General features: G+C 43.2%; 2 protein-coding genes across 3 annotated transcripts; one reads left to right on the top strand and one right to left on the bottom strand.

Annotated features, from left to right (window-relative positions):
* Positions 1-7,336: 7,336 nt before the first annotated feature.
* On the bottom strand, positions 7,337-17,953 carry LOC106646752 (uncharacterized). Its single transcript, XM_089590847.1, has 4 exons — positions 17,569-17,953; positions 16,871-17,200; positions 8,648-8,905; positions 7,337-7,871 (listed from the first exon to the last, which is right to left on the bottom strand). Exons 1-4 carry the CDS (start codon positions 17,951-17,953, stop codon positions 7,441-7,443), a joined length of 1,404 nt encoding a protein of 467 aa, XP_089446973.1. The 3' UTR covers positions 7,337-7,440.
* Positions 10,740-13,280, top strand: LOC149375040 (uncharacterized). Of its 2 annotated transcripts, none has more exons than XM_089591376.1 (3): positions 10,740-10,864; positions 10,932-11,033; positions 12,055-13,280. In XM_089591376.1, the coding sequence occupies exon 3, from the start codon at positions 12,086-12,088 to the stop codon at positions 12,911-12,913; it is 828 nt and encodes a 275-aa protein (XP_089447502.1). In that variant the 5' UTR covers positions 10,740-10,864; positions 10,932-11,033; positions 12,055-12,085; the 3' UTR covers positions 12,914-13,280. The 2 variants fall into 2 exon arrangements, with proteins under 2 accessions (XP_089447502.1, XP_089447503.1); XM_089591377.1 differs by having other exon boundaries at positions 10,929-11,033.
* Positions 17,954-19,301: the final 1,348 nt, after the last annotated feature.

Raw genomic sequence — 19,301 nt, 5'->3', positions numbered from 1 at the left:
TGGAGATTGCAAGTTGGAGCACACAAGACAGTGTATATTAGAGGTATTGATTGGCAGCATTACGTAATTTGCATTACATAGTATTAAATAATTTTGTAATAAAGTACTTATATCGTTGTATGACAAGTACGAAAATCACGAACAAATTAAATAGTTTGAAAAAAACAAGTGCTTCGCGTCTGTCCTATCGATCCAGTGTTCGAATTTTCGGCATTAAAAATTGCCAAGAGATCTGATATCCCTTCTTTTTTTAAACTGGTCCTTTCCTAACTCTGTCTGCGCCTAATTTTTGTGATATACTACTTTTTATATTACTTGAGAGCCAGTTATAACGTCGTATTTGTAAAGCCACATGTTTTTTTTTAATCCTAGGCAGCTTACGAATAAGTAAAATAATATACATACGGTTTTAATGTTAATTTGTTTATATTTTTTATTTTTTTTATTTCATTTTTAAAGTATCAACATTGTTATAATGTACATACGAAAACTTAAAATGTGTCTCGCACAGTTACGTAGCTTTCCGCCATATTTGTGTATAAATGTATGTAACGCAACTTGTAATAATAGAAAACGTAATTGAAAACCGAATATTGTTCTATTTTTTGCATTTTTGACCAAACGCGCGCGGGTCAAAGATTATCGATTTTCCATCGATGTTGTATTATAATATACTTGTCATATAGTTCCTAAGTCCGATTGCAATTAAACAAACCCTTTCGATGTTAATGATTTAATCATGTCTAATGTATCTCGCCAAGAACCGTTTTCAGATTGCAAATACATTTTTACCTTGAATTTTATAAAATGAATATAGAAAAACAAAGTTTTTACAAATATTTCAAGTTTATGTATAACTTTACGAAATTCCTCTATTTTTTTTACAGACGTCGAGTTAGTAAATAAGTAACGTAACGAATGATCACAGGAAATTTTTTTATTTCCATCGAACATCTTTTGATTCTTGCAGGGAATTTCAAATACATAGTAGTGCTTAACATGTGGCTTTCTTTCGATGCAAAGCAGGCTCCTATGTAAAAAGTAAAACTCAGTCAAGTAAAAAAAAAAAAAAAAAAGCAAGTTTTGTACGTGTACGTGAAAATGCTGTAAAATCCTCTATTTATACATAAAGAATATCTTATATTAAAAATTATTATGGTTCAAAGGGGGAATAGTGTGTGAGATTTATTAGCATAGGGTTAAAAAAATTTCAAGATTTTTTTTTTCGTATACATAAATATATATTTATATATTCGTGAGTGCTAGGATTAATGTTTGAATAATGCAAAAGCGTGTGTGAATAATTAAACGACAAGCACACGAGTATAATGTTGTATTTTTATTATTGTTGTTGTTGTATGAGACTAGTGTAACAGACTGAGCCATAAACGTGGTTAAATGACTGTTTCTTAATTAATACTATATTGTAATTATAATATATGGCGTGCATTAATCTTTTAATGATAACGTTTGTGCAGACAGAGTGAGGAACCGGTTCTCGTTCTTGGAATACATAAATAATCGTGTTTCTGTGATTTTAGTTAAAGTAATTTTTTTAATTATTTTTTATTTTCTTTTTTGTTAAGACCCCATAGAGTAGCATAATAATTTATATGTTTAAAATGAATAGAGTATGAACAAAAAATATAGGTACTTATAGAGTAAATATAGAGAAAGAAATATATAGAAAAGGTATTGTTTTTTTTTTTTTATAATTATTTTTTTTTTATTTTATTTTTTTATTTATACGTATGCTGTGAATTATTGAGAACGAGATCCAAAAGGGCTGTTCCTTGTACCTGATGTACTCCCATCCCTAAATCGTTAAGCCTTGTTTCTGTTTACAAATTAGGATAAACTACGTTTTTTCGCGCTTCTACCTCTAAAACCCGAAGCTTTTTAATTTTCCAGTTTAATAATGTCTTGCAAACTCCAGCTAGCAATTTCTAATCAGCATTTGTTTCATCCAACTCTCCGATTCAAACCAACAATTTTTCCTCCCTTATCTTATTTTGTTTGCCAAAAGGATAAGTGTGACGGTCGATTGGAGTGTTGAGGGAATTAGCGAAAATATAAAAAATTAGTCAAATCGAATCCTTAGATGATTGGAAGATGGTATCTATTATTCATTTGTTACTTTTTTTTTTTTTTTTTTTTTTTTTTTTTTACTTCGTGTACGTAAAATTAGCACGAAAACTTGTCAAGCTTCTGAAAGTACTGATAGTTTCTCTTTAAAATGCGTAGTATCAAGTTCAAAAGAAAATTAAGTAAAAAGATGTTCATAATTGAAATTAAATAAGTATTCAATCGCAACACTACGAGTTTACGTTTATATGAGAAGAAAAAATTGTTCGCGCAAACTGAACGATTATTACAAAAAAAGACAATTGCACAGGAAAATCATGAGAACTGTGCCAGTTTTGAATTAAAAAAAAATAATAATAATAATAATGATAAATATTTTTCAGATGAACACACTTTTTAAAACAAGAACATATTTTTGTTAGAGACAGTTTATTTGAAAATTTAATGTGTTAATTTGACGCTTTTTATTTCTAAAAAAAAAAAAGGAATAAAAAAAAAACAATAAAAAACCATTCTTGACAGTAATAACGAATTTGTGCGTTTTAATAAATACCTATTGTATTCCTTTCCTTGATAAATTATTGCATTATCGTCTTATGGCAGAAGCTGTGAAAATAATGGAAAATTAGATTTGTTTGAGCCCACTTTCATGACAATATAAATAGAAATATCATCAGTTAGAAAACTCTCTCACTGATTATAAAAGTAATGGGTGAAAAAAGTTAAATATCAGCGCGAAATTAAAAAAAAATATGAAACGAAACCAACCGAATGTTCATAAAAATATTTACTAACTACTCCCCCCGAAAAAAAAAAAAAAAAAAACTTCCTCAGACGTAAATGCACGTCGACCGAATTTCCATTAAAAATCATCGTCGTCGTATAAAACTCGACTCGCAGCTGTTTTTCCCCGGGCAAATCGTCCACGCAGCACCAATAATACTTATTCCCGAGGAAGAGAGCGTCGGTCCGAAACGATCATTGAATAATTCCGAAATCGACGCGATGGGCTCTCTCCTCTCCCCCTTGCACCGTAGCAGCCCCACGCACGACCGTAAAACGTAAGCTCCGCATTTGTCGGCTCCTTAAGTGATTGCTTCTCTTCGGCGCTTCATTAGCCGGTCTCCTCGGCTCTTCCCTCTCTCTCTCTCTCTTTTTGCTCGTACGGGGAGGGACAGGTGCGGTAATGGTGCGTAACGTGTGTACAACCCCCCTCGCCCTACTCCCCGTATACTTTTATTTTTTCTCTCCTCCCTCGCGCAGTCGAGATCACCCAACTACGCCGATGGCGCTTAGCTCCTCGTTTAAAGACGGTATAAACATGTACGGACCTTCTGCAAGTTAGTAAGTACTCGCTTGAACGAAATAGTTTTCTCTACAAAGTTCGACGCATCGACTGGCCTATCCAATTTTCATGTGTACATTGTAAATGACGGGGTGGCAGCTTTCATCCCTAGTAAAAAAAAAAAAAAAAAAAAAAAAAAGAGTAGGAGGCGCTTGCAGTTTGCATGAGGATCGCGGGTCTGATTTACAGCGACAGCGCGCTCCGTGTACGGGTATGTGTGTGTGTGCGCGCACTGGAGAGAGAGAGAGAGAGCGGCTGACTGATTTGGTCCGCCTGCGAGCGAGCCGAGGAGGATCCTCTCCGCCCCTTAATCTAATCCGAGGATAATCCAAAATTCATGACGGACATAACTGCCAGGCGATGATATATATCCGACTGAGGGGCGAGCCTGTGTATGTGTACTCGCTCCTCTATCGCCTTCTCTCGTATATAAACTGCAGTTTTCACTCCCCTGACCGGCTGTGCATCGTTTCTTTACTTCTTTCTCGCTGATGTCGCCACACCCACAGATATTTGCAATTAGTGCTTGGAATTGACTTTGAAGCTATTTCGATATCTCCTTACAGTCCTCATATTGATATTAACTGCTTTGTACCCCCAATAAATTATGGTAATTGAGATCTTTTGTGTTAATCTATTACATTACGCGTCCATACCTAAATAACAAGGGAGAAGACACTGGAGGTAAGAATATAACTTAACAAAAGGGAGACAACGTTCCACGAGTTACCTGTGTAGTTCTTTACTTTACTTTTGGTGCTCGATGATTGGGGAAAAAACAACGACACAAAGTTTACGGTAAAATAGTTTCTGGCCGAAAAAATAACACATATAAGTACCTCGATTGTGATAACTTGTCGTTAAAGAAATCCAAATGTTGGGGTGTAACTACTTTCTTGAAATATTTTGTTCAGAAATGACGTTACCGCGGATTCCGACTTCAATGCACCGCAACATATCGTGCACTAAAAAAAAAAAAAAGATTATTCTTGAAAACACCAAAATATGCAAACATCTCCCCCGCGTTGTATTTGACGCGTTGTCCGACCGAGATCTAAATCACGGGCCATGGTAGCGCTCAATTATTCGCAACTATACGTACACCCCTCCACCTACAAGTGTATGTACCAGTACAGCTAGAACGAGCAGCCATATCAACCGTAGTGATGAATCTCCCAGCCCGGCATCATGGATATTATGGTCCTCGATCAAAGACGTTTGTCTCGTTCCTGCAAGTGAACGAACACACTGTTATTGTACTCCTGGGCCACCGTACAGCTTGTAAATCAATCTTCTTCGTTTGGAGGAAATCAAAGTGTTCAAAGACTCGAAAAAGTGATATTAAAGGGCTGAAAAACCGGCGGCGGCAGCATCAGTTATGCACATATATTTGGTCATTAGGAGGGAACAGGCTAGCTGATTTAAATGAGCGCAAATCGTCATAAATCTGAGAACCATACGGGTGTTTGCGGTCGCCGCAAACGCGGGGAGCCAAGGCTGAAACAACCATATACCCTACGGCTGTATACACTATATACCGGCCGGCCGGCGCGCCGGCTCGTGTGTCTTTCGCTCTCTGGTAATTGATGATGCGCCCGTGGCACATTATTTCGCAGTTATGCTCCCACCACGACTGTGCGTATACACTAAAATATCCTCACCCTTCCCCCATCCCCCTACCCTTTTTATTCCGGTTGACGGGAGAAATAACACGAGAGTGCATACTCATCGGGTCGTCTTGTTCCCTATAGTATATGTATATATGCATGTGCAGCCCAAATTGAATCGGTGCTTTTAACGCGGTGACGATGATTTCTTTTCTCAACTCATCTTGTGCAGATACGCATTGTATATCAGCGGTACAATACAAAGATAAAAATCCTTCCTCCTCCGTAGCTCTTATCCCTCTATAGGTTAGAACAACCCCTCCGACAAACGACAGCCAATTTGCGAGCCCATTGCGACCCACCTCCTGCCACGAAGGACTGTATAATAACTAGAGATAAAAAAGAAAGAAAGAGGGTCCTTCTTAAAACTCTGCAGGATTAAAGCGATCCCCCCCCCCTCGACCCGAATCTCTTTATTTTACACTCACCCGAGACGTCCTCTTTTTTTTATTTCCTCGCCCTTCCACTCGGATTCGCAGCCGCTCTCGCGGTAATAAAGTGAACAACCACTTCCTTCCTTGGTGTTGTTCTTTTATCTCCCTCATTTTCATTGCGGAAATGGTGTACTTGGAGAATCCCGTGGATTATACATAATCGGTTCCACGACACCCAGCAGAAAAAAAAGCACTCATCATCGGTGTCGGATCAAAGAAAATCAAAGTAAAAACACACGGGTGAGACCCGGGAAGGGTGAAAATAAAACAAATCCAGTGTCCGCAAATTGGAAAAAAAAAAAACCGGTAAGCAATAGTGCTCGGACGGTACTTGGTGATTCCGCGGGAAAATGGGACGTAGGATTAATGTCGCGACCTGGGCCAACAGCACCAAGGTACACCCATACCCAGACCTGTACATGTATATACTTGGGATACAGCGTAACGGTACCCCGGGGACAAAAAGATGGCACGGCAGCGAAGGAGCAGTGGTACGGTAGGAGGTGGAGGGATGACGGGAGTAACGCGATTACGCGAGAGACTCTCTCTCTGCAGTTGTATAACTACGTGTACGGACAGACAGACACACGTACAAGTATAAACATCAGGACGACGCTTGATTTATCCGTGCCCCGTTATTGCATTAGCGCCCCGTTCGTTGTTGCCGAGCTGGTATGTACATACATATATACCCGTACAGAGAACTTGGTACACCCATCGCCCCGTGTGTATATATACGTGTATCTCTGGCCGATGCCTGCACGGACCACGGTCCACTTCTCGCCTCTACCCTCTGAATCATCCGCTTTTTCATCATCGCGGACTGTACCTACACACACCACGTACCACACGTACGGATAAATGTTTCCGTTTGCTTGGCTCCTGCGCTCTTGATGTCTCTCGCGTCCTCTGCACCGAAATGGGCAGATCTCTCGTTTTCTTTGTTCTTGTATGTACTTTTGATGCAGCAAGATAACATTCGAAGATCGGTCGGTTGTTTAAAAAATTGTAAGGATACAGGGTGCGGGGTTTCGTTTCGATTGACCAGACAATTTTTTTACTGTTGTTTTTCTTCTCAACTACTTTGGCTTTATTTTTTTTCTTTTTCATTTTTTTTTAATTTCGAGTTACAGTGTATATTATGTATACGTTAATTTACAAGGATATTTTTATTGTTCCCCAATCGTGGTAGACGTGCGCTCGTGGGAAATAAATGCACGGTATTGCTTGAACTTACTGTTTCAGCAGCTAATACTTTTTCAAAGTTTATTTGTATGTTACAAAGTCCACAGCTTCAATTGAATTACACCTACAGTCAATGTACACTCGGATTATTTATATTTATATATTATATGAGATACTTATTAGATACACTTTGGCAACAGGTCGATTTATTAAACGCGCCATAAATAATAATAATAATAATAATACTTTATCGTAACGCCGCGAAACAACGATAAGCATATATTTATATAATACGCGGCTATTGTTGATCACAGTACCTACACCTAAATAAATATTACCCACACTGTACACGTATATATTTATTTATAATAGCGTTACTTTTACCTTTTCCCATCATGATTTAGACACACTTTTCGAAAATAATCGTACAACGTTGTTGTTGCGTATCATAGGTATACACGTTGCATCTAAAACATTCGTAGGGGGGGGGGAAAAAGGTAAGCCCCAACTCATACGTAATAGAATATACTGTACAAAGAAAAACACGGACTCTCACGCGTACGACGATGACAACACAGGACGCTTAACTTATTGTTCATCTGTACAAATCCTCGCTTTGCACGACTCCGCATTAGAGAAGCTCCCAACACTCGATACACAGATCAACGATCCTCGTCCACTGGGCAAATATACGTACTCCGATGCATTGGAGAGTGGCGGATGCCTAGGCCGGCCTCTCCAACCCGAGCGCCTCCTGGTGCCGCCTGGCCTTGAGCCTCAGGTCGGCGATGCTGCTGCTCTTGGACCTGCTCGTGGCGGCGGCGGCAGCCAGGGACGCCGCCAAACCGAGCGGGTGCGCGGAGCTGGGGCCGCTCGAGCCGTTGCCTCCGGTACCCGCGGCCATCGGGGCCGGGTGGTGGCTGCCGCTCCCGTGGGGCAGACAAAAGAGGCCGCCCGCGGCGGCGTAGTGGAGGACCGCGGGGTCGAAGGCCGAGCTGGCCGCCACCGCCGCTGCAACTGCCGCCGCGCTGCTCGACCCTGGCTGGATCTGCGGGTGGTGTAGCCGGAGCCCCGGTAGGTATGGGCCCACGCGGCACGCCTCGAGGCTCGTTGGTGGACTGCGCGGGGCCAGGACCATGCTGCCGCTGGGCACGCCTGGAATCGCACATACAACAGTGCCACCTCGAATATAATATGCGCGAGGGCTTATTGTGTCTCGAGAAGATAAGGAAAAAAAAAAATCATGTTTTTTGTTGGTGAGTATTTTGCAAACCCCCTTTTTTCAACACAACGGTTAGCCGATGAAATCTGGTCTTGTTACTTTTTATTTTTTATTTTGATGGATAGGAATTTTTCAAGCAGATTTGGTTCATTACCGCCATAGTTTTACCACCGACAGAGAAGAGTCGGAAATGATACAAGTACACGCGGTAAAACAAATCGAATCGATCAAAGGCTTTCAAACGGTACGTGGCGAGTGCAATATCGTTAAAGACTCTCGATTTAACGGGTAAATTGAGCTTGGAAAAATTTTGTTAACTTTTGATCCGAGCAGTATAAGTATATTTTTCTCGACTCAACAAAAGCTTATTAGACCGGTATATAAAACGTTTTCAACTCCCGAGCAATATCTGTCAGAAAAATCTGTATACCCAAGAGAAGAAGATAATCTTTGAAGTTATTGTAAAGCTCTGCTCTCGAATCATCATAAAAATAATTTAAAGCCTCATCGATTCTGTGTAATTGATATATTCAGCAGTAAGGATGCGTATATATAAATGGAGTCTCAAACTTGCAGCCATACAGTTAAGCTCGTGTGAGAAGCAATAACGATCGTTCTCAATGTCCCTCGCTCACCGGGGCGTGTTATAACCATACCTATATTTACATGATAAAAATTGTAACAAACTGTGAGTACACGGCACACTCACCCTTGTGCAGTTGGCTCTCGTGTTTCCGGCACTTGGCGCGCCGGTTCTGAAACCAGACCTGCACCCGCGCCTCGCTCAGCCCTAGCCGTTGGCTCAGCTCCTCGCGCATGAAAGCGTCCGGGTAGTGGGTCTCGTCGAACAGCCTCTCCAACTCGGCCAACTGCTCCAACGTGAAATTCGTCCGCGACCTCCGCTGCTTCCCACTGCCGCTTCCACCGCCCGAGCTCGCCCGGCCGCTTGTCGCGCCACCTGCAATGTCTACACAATTCTCGTCATTATACTAGGTACCTCTTTTTTCCTCCCCCGAAGATTAATCCAATCGCTCCGTGGCCCCCGCCCCCGAAACTTACAAACGTCCTCGGGAGATTCAAAGGTCCGAGAAAGAAATTGAGCCCAAAGCGAAGAGCCTCGTAATTCACGCCCTCGGGAATAGGGGAGGGGGAGGGAAGGAAAAGCAGATGGAAGAGGAGGAGCCTCGACTTCCGAATCTCTATATACTCCTGGCTTCACGGCTCATTTCTTTCAACGCGCCATCAGCGACACCACCCAGAGGCGCATCAGCATAAAACGCTTGCGTTATACGATATATATACCCTCCGGAGTCGTCGATATTGCCCGATATCAGCCCCATCCCTCTATTTTTTTGTTTTTACTACTGTACCGAGACGTCGCGTCGCCAAGTTTTTCAACAATGGTGTGTGACCGTGACAAATGAAAAAAAAGCATCCGTTCAGTTTCGCGCCAATGAATCGGCGTCAGCAGCCGCGGTTGGAGCTCGATAATGGAGTGCGAGTCTACGGGATTACCAGAGGGCTTCGTTAGGTGCCGACATCAAAAGCCTCCCCTTTTTTCGTATGCAAGCGACGCCTTATCCCCGATGTAATATACGTCGCGTCTACGAAAAGCCACAGCATGGCTATATATATATATACATAGGATAGGTTTACGTGTGTAGAAGGTATACCTACTTAGGGGTAAGGCGTGTGCCTTTGCTCGCGCAAAGTAATTTCATTTGCCAAAGTAAGTGCCGCTATAGTCAACTCCCAACTTTTGGCCGTTTATTCGCGCGGCTTTCTCCTTCTTTTGCACTTGCAGCTGTAAGATAGCGTGATTTACATGAGTATAGTTTACGTGTATGTATTTCGGCTCGTTCGCATCGCCGCGAGTCAAAGAGACACTCGGTTAATTAATCGCCGGCCCCTAATTGATGACTCTTTAACGCGTCAAAGTTTTATTAAAGTGCCTGTGTACATTGCACCAGAGAAGTGTGCTTTGCGCGAGTGAATCTTTACTTTGCTCGGTGGAGGCTATATTACATATATGTATATTCAGGGTGTACGAAGAAAAAAAATCAAGTGCTTCGAGCGACGAAAGAACCGTGATATCTGGGTATATAACTTGTACCAGAGTGCCGCGAGAGCCCATCAAGTTACAATCGAGTGTGTTTAAATACCTTCCATCTGCAGAATGGAATTACTGTACTTTTCTTTTTTTTTTCCGTATAGATGTAGGCCTAAAGAAGGAAATTTTGAGTATTTTTCGTGACATGGTTTGTTTTTGGTCTCAAACTTTTGAGCTCTCGTCCTTGCTTATTTTTTATTATGAAATTTCTTATAGATACAGTTCCCGACGATAAAAACTCATAAACAATGTGTGTTTAAATAATTTCAATCCCAAACATCGACCGAACAAATCCATCGAAAAAAGTTCTACGAGACACATCTCGTCCAATGATTAATTTGTTCTCTGATTGGTTTTGCTCAACATGCTTAAATTGTACAGTACAATTTTCAATACAATTTTTTTGGATTCGCTTGATAATGTTATAATCATCGTTATTAGTATTAAACCATTTTATTTTATTATTTTACATTTAATTGAATCACCCGCCAAAGATCGGACTGTACAAATGGACTACGTTATCGTTTTTAATGAGCGCGAGAGAGAGATAGAAATTATAACATCATCTCCCCCCTTTACTCCTTAAACGTTAATGAGTGACTCGAGTAGCTGATAATTAGTCTAAGTTTATACGTGCATGCGTACGCACAAATTGCTTATTTTGTACTTCTTTTGTCGCTATAGAAATACGTGGCACTGCGAGAGATTGTTTTTGTAATGTTACTGCTGAATTTTTTCCATTTTCCAATGAAAAAACGATTTTTGTCACATCTTGTCAAGACCTTTTTATAGCAGTATATAATCAACATACTTGCGGTACGTACGGATTTATTTAGCTCCAGTGCTACGAGCCTTTGAAAATTAATTTCTCCATTTTCAGCAGAACACGCGGCATCGCATATTACTCAACTAACAGCATAATTGATTTTACGGGCAGGTAAGGCATCGAAGGTATTTGGACAACGCAACAGTTACTTGATCTACGGTAATTTTTTTTCTTGAAATTAAACTTAACAAACTTTCGAAGTTTTTTTAATCGATAGTTTATCGATAGTTTACGTTCATGTTACTCACTGAATAGTCCCCTTCCAATGCCACAATCACCATTACCTCTTGCATGCTTACTTTTTTTGAGGAACGAAGACGCGATTCGAGCTTTATGAAAAATATTGGTACAAAAATCACTCTTTTAAAGCCAAGAATCAAAATGAAGTGAAATACCAGCCGCTCAACTAACAAATTTATTTGTGCTATGTACAACACCGTCACCAAAAGAAAAAAACGATTATATTAATTGTTCAAAGTAAGTTATATAGTTTTTTTCTTGAGAATTAGATTTTCATTCTTACTTTAGGGTGACAAGTTTTTCAATTTTCAGAGTGTCTCTATTGGTAATTTACTTTACGTAGAAACATGATATTGTAGCGCTGTCAAATAATCATTTTATATACACATATAGTATAATAAATAATGGTAAAAATGCCAAAACTTAACCCAAAAATATTCTAAACAATCTTAAAAAGGTAGAAATTGAGGTTTTCAACAATAACTCCATTACAAAACCACTAATAGCTCATGACTCTTAAGCGATTAAAGCAAAAGATAAGTGAAAAACTCCTGTGCTAGATAAGAATCTAAAAGTATTTTTCAAAGTGATTGCGTAGGCTGACAAATTAACAGAAAACTCCAGTTCTTACCTTAAATAACAGTTTAAAGTGTTGTTTTTAATGTTTTTTTTTAAATAAATAAAAGTTGTAAGATGCAAAGCAATATATGCCTTGGGTCGTTGCTATACCTTTTGATATAATTTCCTTGCATTCCTACACGGAATACACGCATCTTCCTACAATTGGCGCGAAATAGACGACAATTTAATCATGAGAAAATAAAAACAAGTAGGTCCAATTAACCGTGTACCAAAGTCTATGAAAAACATGATTAATTTACGATGTTGAGCAAAAATTCGTGTAACAACAAAACTAATCGCTCTCGTAATGAAATTTCAGGTGTATAATTATATTACTTGTCGAAACAAAAATGTCCGAAGGTGCAGGTTCGTTGGAAGAACCCACGCTCAAGGGTCACAAAGGTAACCGCAACAAGTCACCGAACAGTTGTGAGGTCTGTTTCAAGACGTTTGCTAGAAAATGTTACCTAAAGATCCACAAGCGCATACACACGGGCGAGAGGCCGTACACTTGCGACACGTGCTCGCGGGCTTTCTACTCGAAGAGCAGCCTCAGGTCGCACGTGCTGATCCACACCAGCGACAAGTCGTACGCTTGCGACGTGTGCTCGCGAGCCTTCAGGGACAAAAGGGGCGTAGAGAGGCACGTGTGGGTGCACACCGACAAAAAGCCGTACACCTGCGACGAGTGCTCGAAAACGTTCACCGCAAGATTCCAGCTCACCATGCACAACCGGATACACGCGGGGGTGCCGTTCTCGTACGGTTGCGACGAGTGTCCCCGGAAATTCATAACCGCGCGCAAACTCGCGAGTCACGAGCGAGCCCACGCCAGTAAAAACCCGCGTGTCTGCCGAGTGTGTTCCGAGGTGTTCAGCAACAACACGACCCTCGGGGTGCACGAGCGCAACCACACGGGCGAGAAGCCGTACAGGTGCGACATGTGCTCGCGGGCTTACAGCGACAAAAGGAATCTCACGCGGCACAGGTTGGACCACATGATGCTGAGGCCCCACAAGTGTGACAAGTGTTTGAAAACCTTTAAGCTCAAAACCCAACTCGTCGCCCACGCGAAGGTCGTGCACAACTATCGCTGCACCAAGTGCTCGCTTACTTTTGTCAAGTACCACGAGCTCAACAATCACGAGCATGATCTTAGTCATGTTACCGAGGAGTAGATGGAGAGGAATCCTTCGACGGTTATGATTTTTGTTTGTTTGGATGCTGTCCGGGGCCGCTTTGTCATTTTTCCGGCCGGTAAGTTGACGCGAAGCTCACATCGGTGCGCACCATATCATTTACAGCTATTTTTCAAAAAATTTCATACTCTCATTTTATGTTACCGTTCATGCAATTTCAATTTGATTTTACTTGTGTATGTACGTCGATTTTTTGTTTTACTTCCACTGTACCACACGGGTGTAAGTAATCGATCGAGCAATCAACCAAACATGTATATGAATTTAAACACCAACTCGTAAGAGGTGAAATTGTAATTAAGTCGAGGCCAAGCATGTGACAAATAAATTGTTTCTTCCACATCAATTTCATGCATTATCAATTTTATGAAAAAAAAAAAAAAAAAAAAAAAAACCATACTTGCAAAACAAGACTAAAAATCTTTTTCCTAAAGAGTTCAATGTGAATAGTCAATTCCTAATCGTATGACTTTAGAAAAATAATTAAAAAAAAAAAATACGTTTTTTGTTGAAAACTTGAAAAAAAAATTCAAAGTAACAACCAAATCGCACTCTTGGGCAGCGATGGGGGAGCTAAAGTGTAACACCCAGTAAAGGGAGCGATCAAAATCTGTCCACCCAAGAGAGAGAGAGAGAGAGAGAGAGAGCAAAGGAAAACCCAGCAAACAAAAGTGCAAATTAATGAAACGGAACGAATTCAACTGGGTGAAAGTATATCCATTCCACTTTGAGTAAATGAAATAGCGACAAAGGCGGTGATATATATATACACACGGTATAGTGATGTGAGCTAGAAACGTACGCACTTAATCGAGCAAAAAAAAGTCCTGCAAGATAAAAACAAAAATCTCGGCTGTATGGTTCCTTCTCTCGAATTATACGCGTCTCGCATCATTTAAATGTACACGCGTGCATGAGTCCCCATGTACAATCCATGCGTAGGCGGAGTAAAACCGAACGAACGAATTAAAGAGACGTAGGGAAAGGGGGGGAGGCGTAGGAAACGGTTTTAATCAATTAGCGGACACCTATCGTAATCCAATCTGCTCGCGCTACCCCCTCCGGACGCAACCCCATATGCGCGGTGGTTTAGAGCTAGCTTTATTCCTTCTTCTCCCACTATAAATGCTATAGACATGCAGGCTCGTGTATGTGTGTGTGTGTGCATTGCAAATTATAGAGTCGCACATCCCCCGCGTCCTCGTGTTTGGTGCTCTCTCTCTCTCTCCCACTATGGTTGTTTTGTGTCTGTAGTAATTTTTTTTGCTCGCCCTTCGCGCGAGAGCACCGACAGGGGGACGGATGAGATTCACGAGTTACAACACGCGGATTATAATTTGTTGCGCAAAGGTTTTTTTTTTTTTTTTTTTTTTTTTTTCACTCCGAGAAAAGGAAAACAATCTTTGTGACCAAGGAAAATCGGATTACGCGTTGGTTGTGTCTTTTTTTTTTCTCCTTCGAAAAATTTAGAAACATTTTTGCCCCAAACCGCTACTTGAAAAAAAAAGCAAATACGAGATCTGTGGTATGAGTCCCACGGAATTTTCAATAAATTTTTTGTCCCCATCACGTTCCGCAGTTTTATTACCACACGTGCTTTTTGCGAAACACCTTGGAATTTTCGGCTCATTTTTCAAACATGAGCTCGAACATGAGTACATTTCTCCTGTTTCCACTCGAAAAATTCAAGGCGCGTTCTGGAATAATCGCGCATATATACCCATACAATTTCTTGATAAAAGAAATACGAATTAATCATTCTTAGGGCGAAAATCATAGTTTCAACAGCAACAACAACACAGGGTGTAAAGGGGGAAAACCTCCGAAAATTCAATCAATTGAAATAACGGCCACACTCTCTGTCGATATATATATATACTATTGATAAGTACACGTTTCGGCCACGATCGCACGCATCAGAAGGGCACGCGCGTGTACGACAAAAGCGTCAAACTGCCCATAAATACATAATAAAACGAAAACAAGCAAGTAAGAAAGAAAGGGAGGGAGGAGGGGGTGGTAGCCCCAGAGAGCAGAGAAAAAAAGGGGGCGAGTGGGAAATCGACGCGAAAACCCCACGCACGCAATCACACTCGCCTCTAAGGGGTCAGTAATTCGATTACCCACATAGTATACACGTATGTATGGACGCAGGCACACGTACTCGCTCTCTCGCCACCCCCTTGACTTTTCGACTCGATCCATCTCTCCTTGGCCCCATGTGTCGTGTACTTGTTGTATACATGTATACCTCCGCGTGCGCAAGTCACCCATCTACTGCTAATACTCGGAGATTTTTTCTCCTCCTCCCCCCCCCCTCTTAACGATACAAAAGGAAGCCGAGATTTAACTCCTCGTTGTGTCACCCTTGCTCCACTATATGGAAATGAAAATCTGATAAATGCACCGTTGTGTATCACTTAATACTGCGCTAAATAGGTAAGCGCCGCCGGCAATACATTAGGTAAACGGACCAGTTTATAAAACGGGGATTGCTTAATGTATATACGTATAACTGTGTAGGGGAGCGTATTATCCCGCGCCGCTTGTACGGGGCGAAAATCTACATGGCCGAGCTCGTAATATAGTCAGGAATTTAATGTACTTACTTACTTTGTTGGATCGATCGTATACCTAAACTTATTTATATGTATATATATGCGGGTACGTGGGAGTCATCGAAGAAGAAAAACAGGGATAAGTGACGAAACGAAGCGTCGAATCGACAGCGTGTACCTGGTCGCAAGATCTCATTGAATTTATGGTTTAATATGCGCCCGCGACCCGCCCTGCCCACCCCCCCCTTTTTTTTAAGAGTGAGAGAGCCGAACGCCTCCGCGGCGCGCCATAACTTTTCCCGATTAAGCGCAAATCAAAAAGCAATCTGCTGCCCCCCCCCTCCTCCCCAACCCTTGGTCCGAAAGTTAAATAATAAATAATCCAGGCGAGAAAAGTGTACACGTCTCGGACAGGGGGAGGGGTGGGGGGGGGGCTGTGTACATCAGTGCGGCAGTTCTGTGCGTAAGCGGGGGCCCAAGGAGCACTTTGCCCGCCGATCTTACGAATTTACGACGCTCCCGGCAAACGGGACGGCTTTCTGCATGCGTGCCATAACATACACTGACCCTCGCTCGAGTGGCCGGACACCCGTTTTCTTTCTCTCCTCCTTCCAGCGCGCTGTGTTATATTTATGGGGCTTTTTAGAGATTCCTTTTTTTTTTTTTTCTTTCATTTGAGCTATACATGTACTCCCTTATCCCCCCCCCCTCCATGTGCATTGGCTGTTTAGTACACCCGAGAGTGACGTTTTAAGGATCCAATTTTGGAAGAGCATACAGATCCAATCGGTTTCTTGTAACAAAAGTGAAAAAAAAAAAAAAGGCATCTCAAGAGCGCGTCCGGCTGATGTATCCGTCGGACGTACGGAAGGATCGAGCGAAAATCGAAAGCGAGGAGCGTGTGTCGGCAGTTCGCTTCCATCGGTATATGTGTATACATGTGCACGCGTTGCTTACTACCTGCGAGACCTCGGAAATGTGACCGGGCATGTGGTTGAAGGCTCCGCGGGGGAGGAGTGTATATATACAGCCTCGAGCGGTCCGTCTTGCCCCCCACCCCAATATAGCTTCTGAGCTTTATTGGCCGATACGCTTGAATTATAAACGAGCCGATGTCACGTGTACAGTTATACACTGGTCGGAGGGTCCAGTAGCGGTCAATGTTACGGCCGGTTATTAATATTTGATCGATCAAGACGAATGGACGGAAGCGCGTGTACAAGTTTATTTATCCGGACCTACACGTGGCTGTAGTATATGGGGTATACACCTACTCTTCGCGGAGATGCGTTGTTAGGTTCAATGGTACAAAGATTTGTCACACTTATCGTTGAGCCAACGAAAAAGTAATGTATATGTAATGTCCATTCACCTCTGCAAGTAGCGGCGTCGTCGTGGATGAGCCGAGGTGGCCTGGCGATGGTCGTGATCTGTTGTCTGGGACTGGGGCCTCGCTCCTCGGGACTGGACGACCGGTCGGTGTCGTTGACGGGCGGTGGCGAGGGTGTGCAGCCCAACAGCTTGCGCACCGAGAGCTTGAGCTCAGGTGGCTTGGTCGGCGGTTGGTGGGCCGTTTCGTCCCTGAGTCTAGAAGCCAGCGACAGGTCCTCCGGTTGCAGCAGCCGCAGAGACGATTCCGGGGAGTCCGGGTGCTTGCTCAACGCAGGGGACGGCTGCCGCTCCGCATCGCCCATCTCGGCTTTTCCATCTGAACGACGACCAACCAACCCATCATACTATACTTATTGCTCTCTCTACCGTACCTACGTCTCATCGCCCGGGTCCGACCGATCACCGACTCGTACTACTTAACGGCTACATGCTTAGCACGAAGAATTCTACTCGGACTAGCCATAAGACTAGACCAGAGTCACCTTTGTGTATAATTTGAGCGAAACAAAGGAATACCAGCTGTCTTAGATTTTAAAGGTGGTAACGAAGGTAAAATGTGCAGTTAGTTGGTCTGGCGGTACGAAAAATTTGACTTGACCATGGCACAATCGACACGTGTATAAAAAGCATTAGATCATCGGGTCATTGATAAAATACAGAGATAAAGGAGGTATAACAACTGACCGTCTCGCAATTGTTGGTCAGCCGGCTCTGGTAGCTCCGCCGACCTCTCGTCCTCGTGGTCCCCCCCTGGCTCGTCCTCCTCTCCGTCCTCCTCCCCCTCCTCTTCAACGCGCTCGGTAGAGCCGACGAGGTGCGCCACGCTGAGCGTAATCGCGGCCAGTTGGTGTTTCTGCTGTCGCAGCCTATCAACGGTGGACTCCTGCGGTGGCTGGCCACCCAACTCCGGGTTGATCGGCGACGAGCGTTCCTTGTGGTGCTGGAAATGCTGGCGTTGGGTGTAACGTAGCTGCTGCTGCTGGTACTGGTGAAGAAACGGCCTGCCACGGCCTATCACGCTCGCGGGCCCCTCGAAACTCTGCGAGACGAACTGGGCGAGCTGCTCCATGCTGGCCGCGCGGCCCGGGACACTGGCTCGTCCATGCACACCGGCGACGCGTCCGCACGGCTCCCTCCCCCCGCTCCTCCGCTCAACAAGAGCCTCCTCCTGTGGTCCCTGATGGGTGCGCGAGGCGTCGGCGCACCAATGGCCGCCCCCGCCAATCGCAGCCCACCGGGGGCGGGTCCGTCGTGGATTCGGGGAGGCGCCCTCTCCCACCGTTCGTTCGTCCCGTTGATGCGCACCTGCTGCTCCTCGCGGACCCTCTCATTCTTATCGTTATATCATTATCATCTTCGCCCACCCTCCCTTTCCCTCCTCACTCTCTTGGTGCAGCTCTTTTCTTCCACCTAACTGTATGTACAACGAGTCCCGTGTGATATCCCATACGCGTTTGTCGGTTAGAGTTGTCCTTCCTCGGGAATTTAAGCATATATGGGCAAAAATGTGTTTGCTCATCGGTTCCAACTCTTTACGGCACGTGTGTATTGTTTGCTCGTGCATGAATCGATACTGCGAAGAAGAAAAGAAAAAGAAAAATATTTTTCCCAACGGGCTCACCAAGAGGGAGTTCCGCGTGGCGATAAAATTGATTTACACGCCTATACGGGAGCGTATTTTGTATATAGTCGTTTTAAAGGGCCCCGAGTCGAGAGGAAGACTTTTCGCCCGCTCCCGTTAATCCATCCTATACACTTTTGCCAGCGTATAATAATAGTAATTTACGCGTAATGCGCCCTAAATCGTCGACATACCGCGGGATCGTTCGAAAGAGAGAGAAAAATGTTGAACCTTCCATTTTTGTCCAGTGGATATTGGGGACAAAGGACATGAGTACAACGCTTGTACCGGTGATATAAAATAAAACTATATACTTTCCACACACCACCAGAACCGATCGCTTCTAACAATCAAAGGTTCGCCGATAACAACCCGCGTAGTGTATGTATACACATCACAGAGAGAGAGAGAGAGAGAGAGACGTAAGAATACAATTATCTCATTAGGGATGTGGTGGGAGGGCGAATCGAATTACATTTAAAACAGCTGCCGACAACGAGAGCGCGGATGGAGTCTCTCTCCTCGCTCGTCTTTGCGTGCGCGTGTATATATATTTGCCGCTACCAAACTCGGCAATATTTAAATGGGATTGCGTTTGGAAATGTAATTGCTCGCGCAAACACGCCGGATCGCAGTGTACGTATATATATATACGTATAGGGCCGTTGCGCACGGGAAACGCAAAGAGGGAGAGGGGGGGGAGGGGTGGTCGGATACGGTCCGTATAACGCGGCCAGACGGAGCCAATCAGGGCGCAATGCGATTACCCTTAACGAGAAATCCGATTACTTATTCA

Source organism: Copidosoma floridanum, unplaced genomic scaffold (genome assembly GCF_036245765.1).
Source record: "Copidosoma floridanum isolate Cflo_tuat_1 unplaced genomic scaffold, Cflo_Japanese_pri ptg000013l, whole genome shotgun sequence".
Lineage (NCBI taxonomy): Eukaryota > Metazoa > Arthropoda > Insecta > Hymenoptera > Encyrtidae > Copidosoma > Copidosoma floridanum.
Note: the sequence above shows the minus strand (reverse complement) of the source record. Positions and strands in the feature narration are given on the sequence as shown.

Bases quoted from the DNA above. Each gene is read 5' to 3' on its own strand.
- LOC149375040 (XM_089591376.1), top strand. From the start codon at position 12,086: ATGTCCGAAGGTGCAGGTTCGTTGGAAGAACCCACGCTCAAGGGTCAC.
- LOC106646752 (XM_089590847.1), bottom strand. From the start codon at position 17,953: ATGGAGCAGCTCGCCCAGTTCGTCTCGCAGAGTTTCGAGGGGCCCGCG. The intron at 17,201-17,568 runs GTCAGTTGTTAT...GTCGTCGTTCAG, and splicing joins TGACCAACAATTGCGAGACG to ATGGAAAAGCCGAGATGGGC. The intron at 7,872-8,647 runs GTGAGTGTGCCG...GTGCGATTCCAG, and splicing joins CGAGAGCCAACTGCACAAGG to GCGTGCCCAGCGGCAGCATG.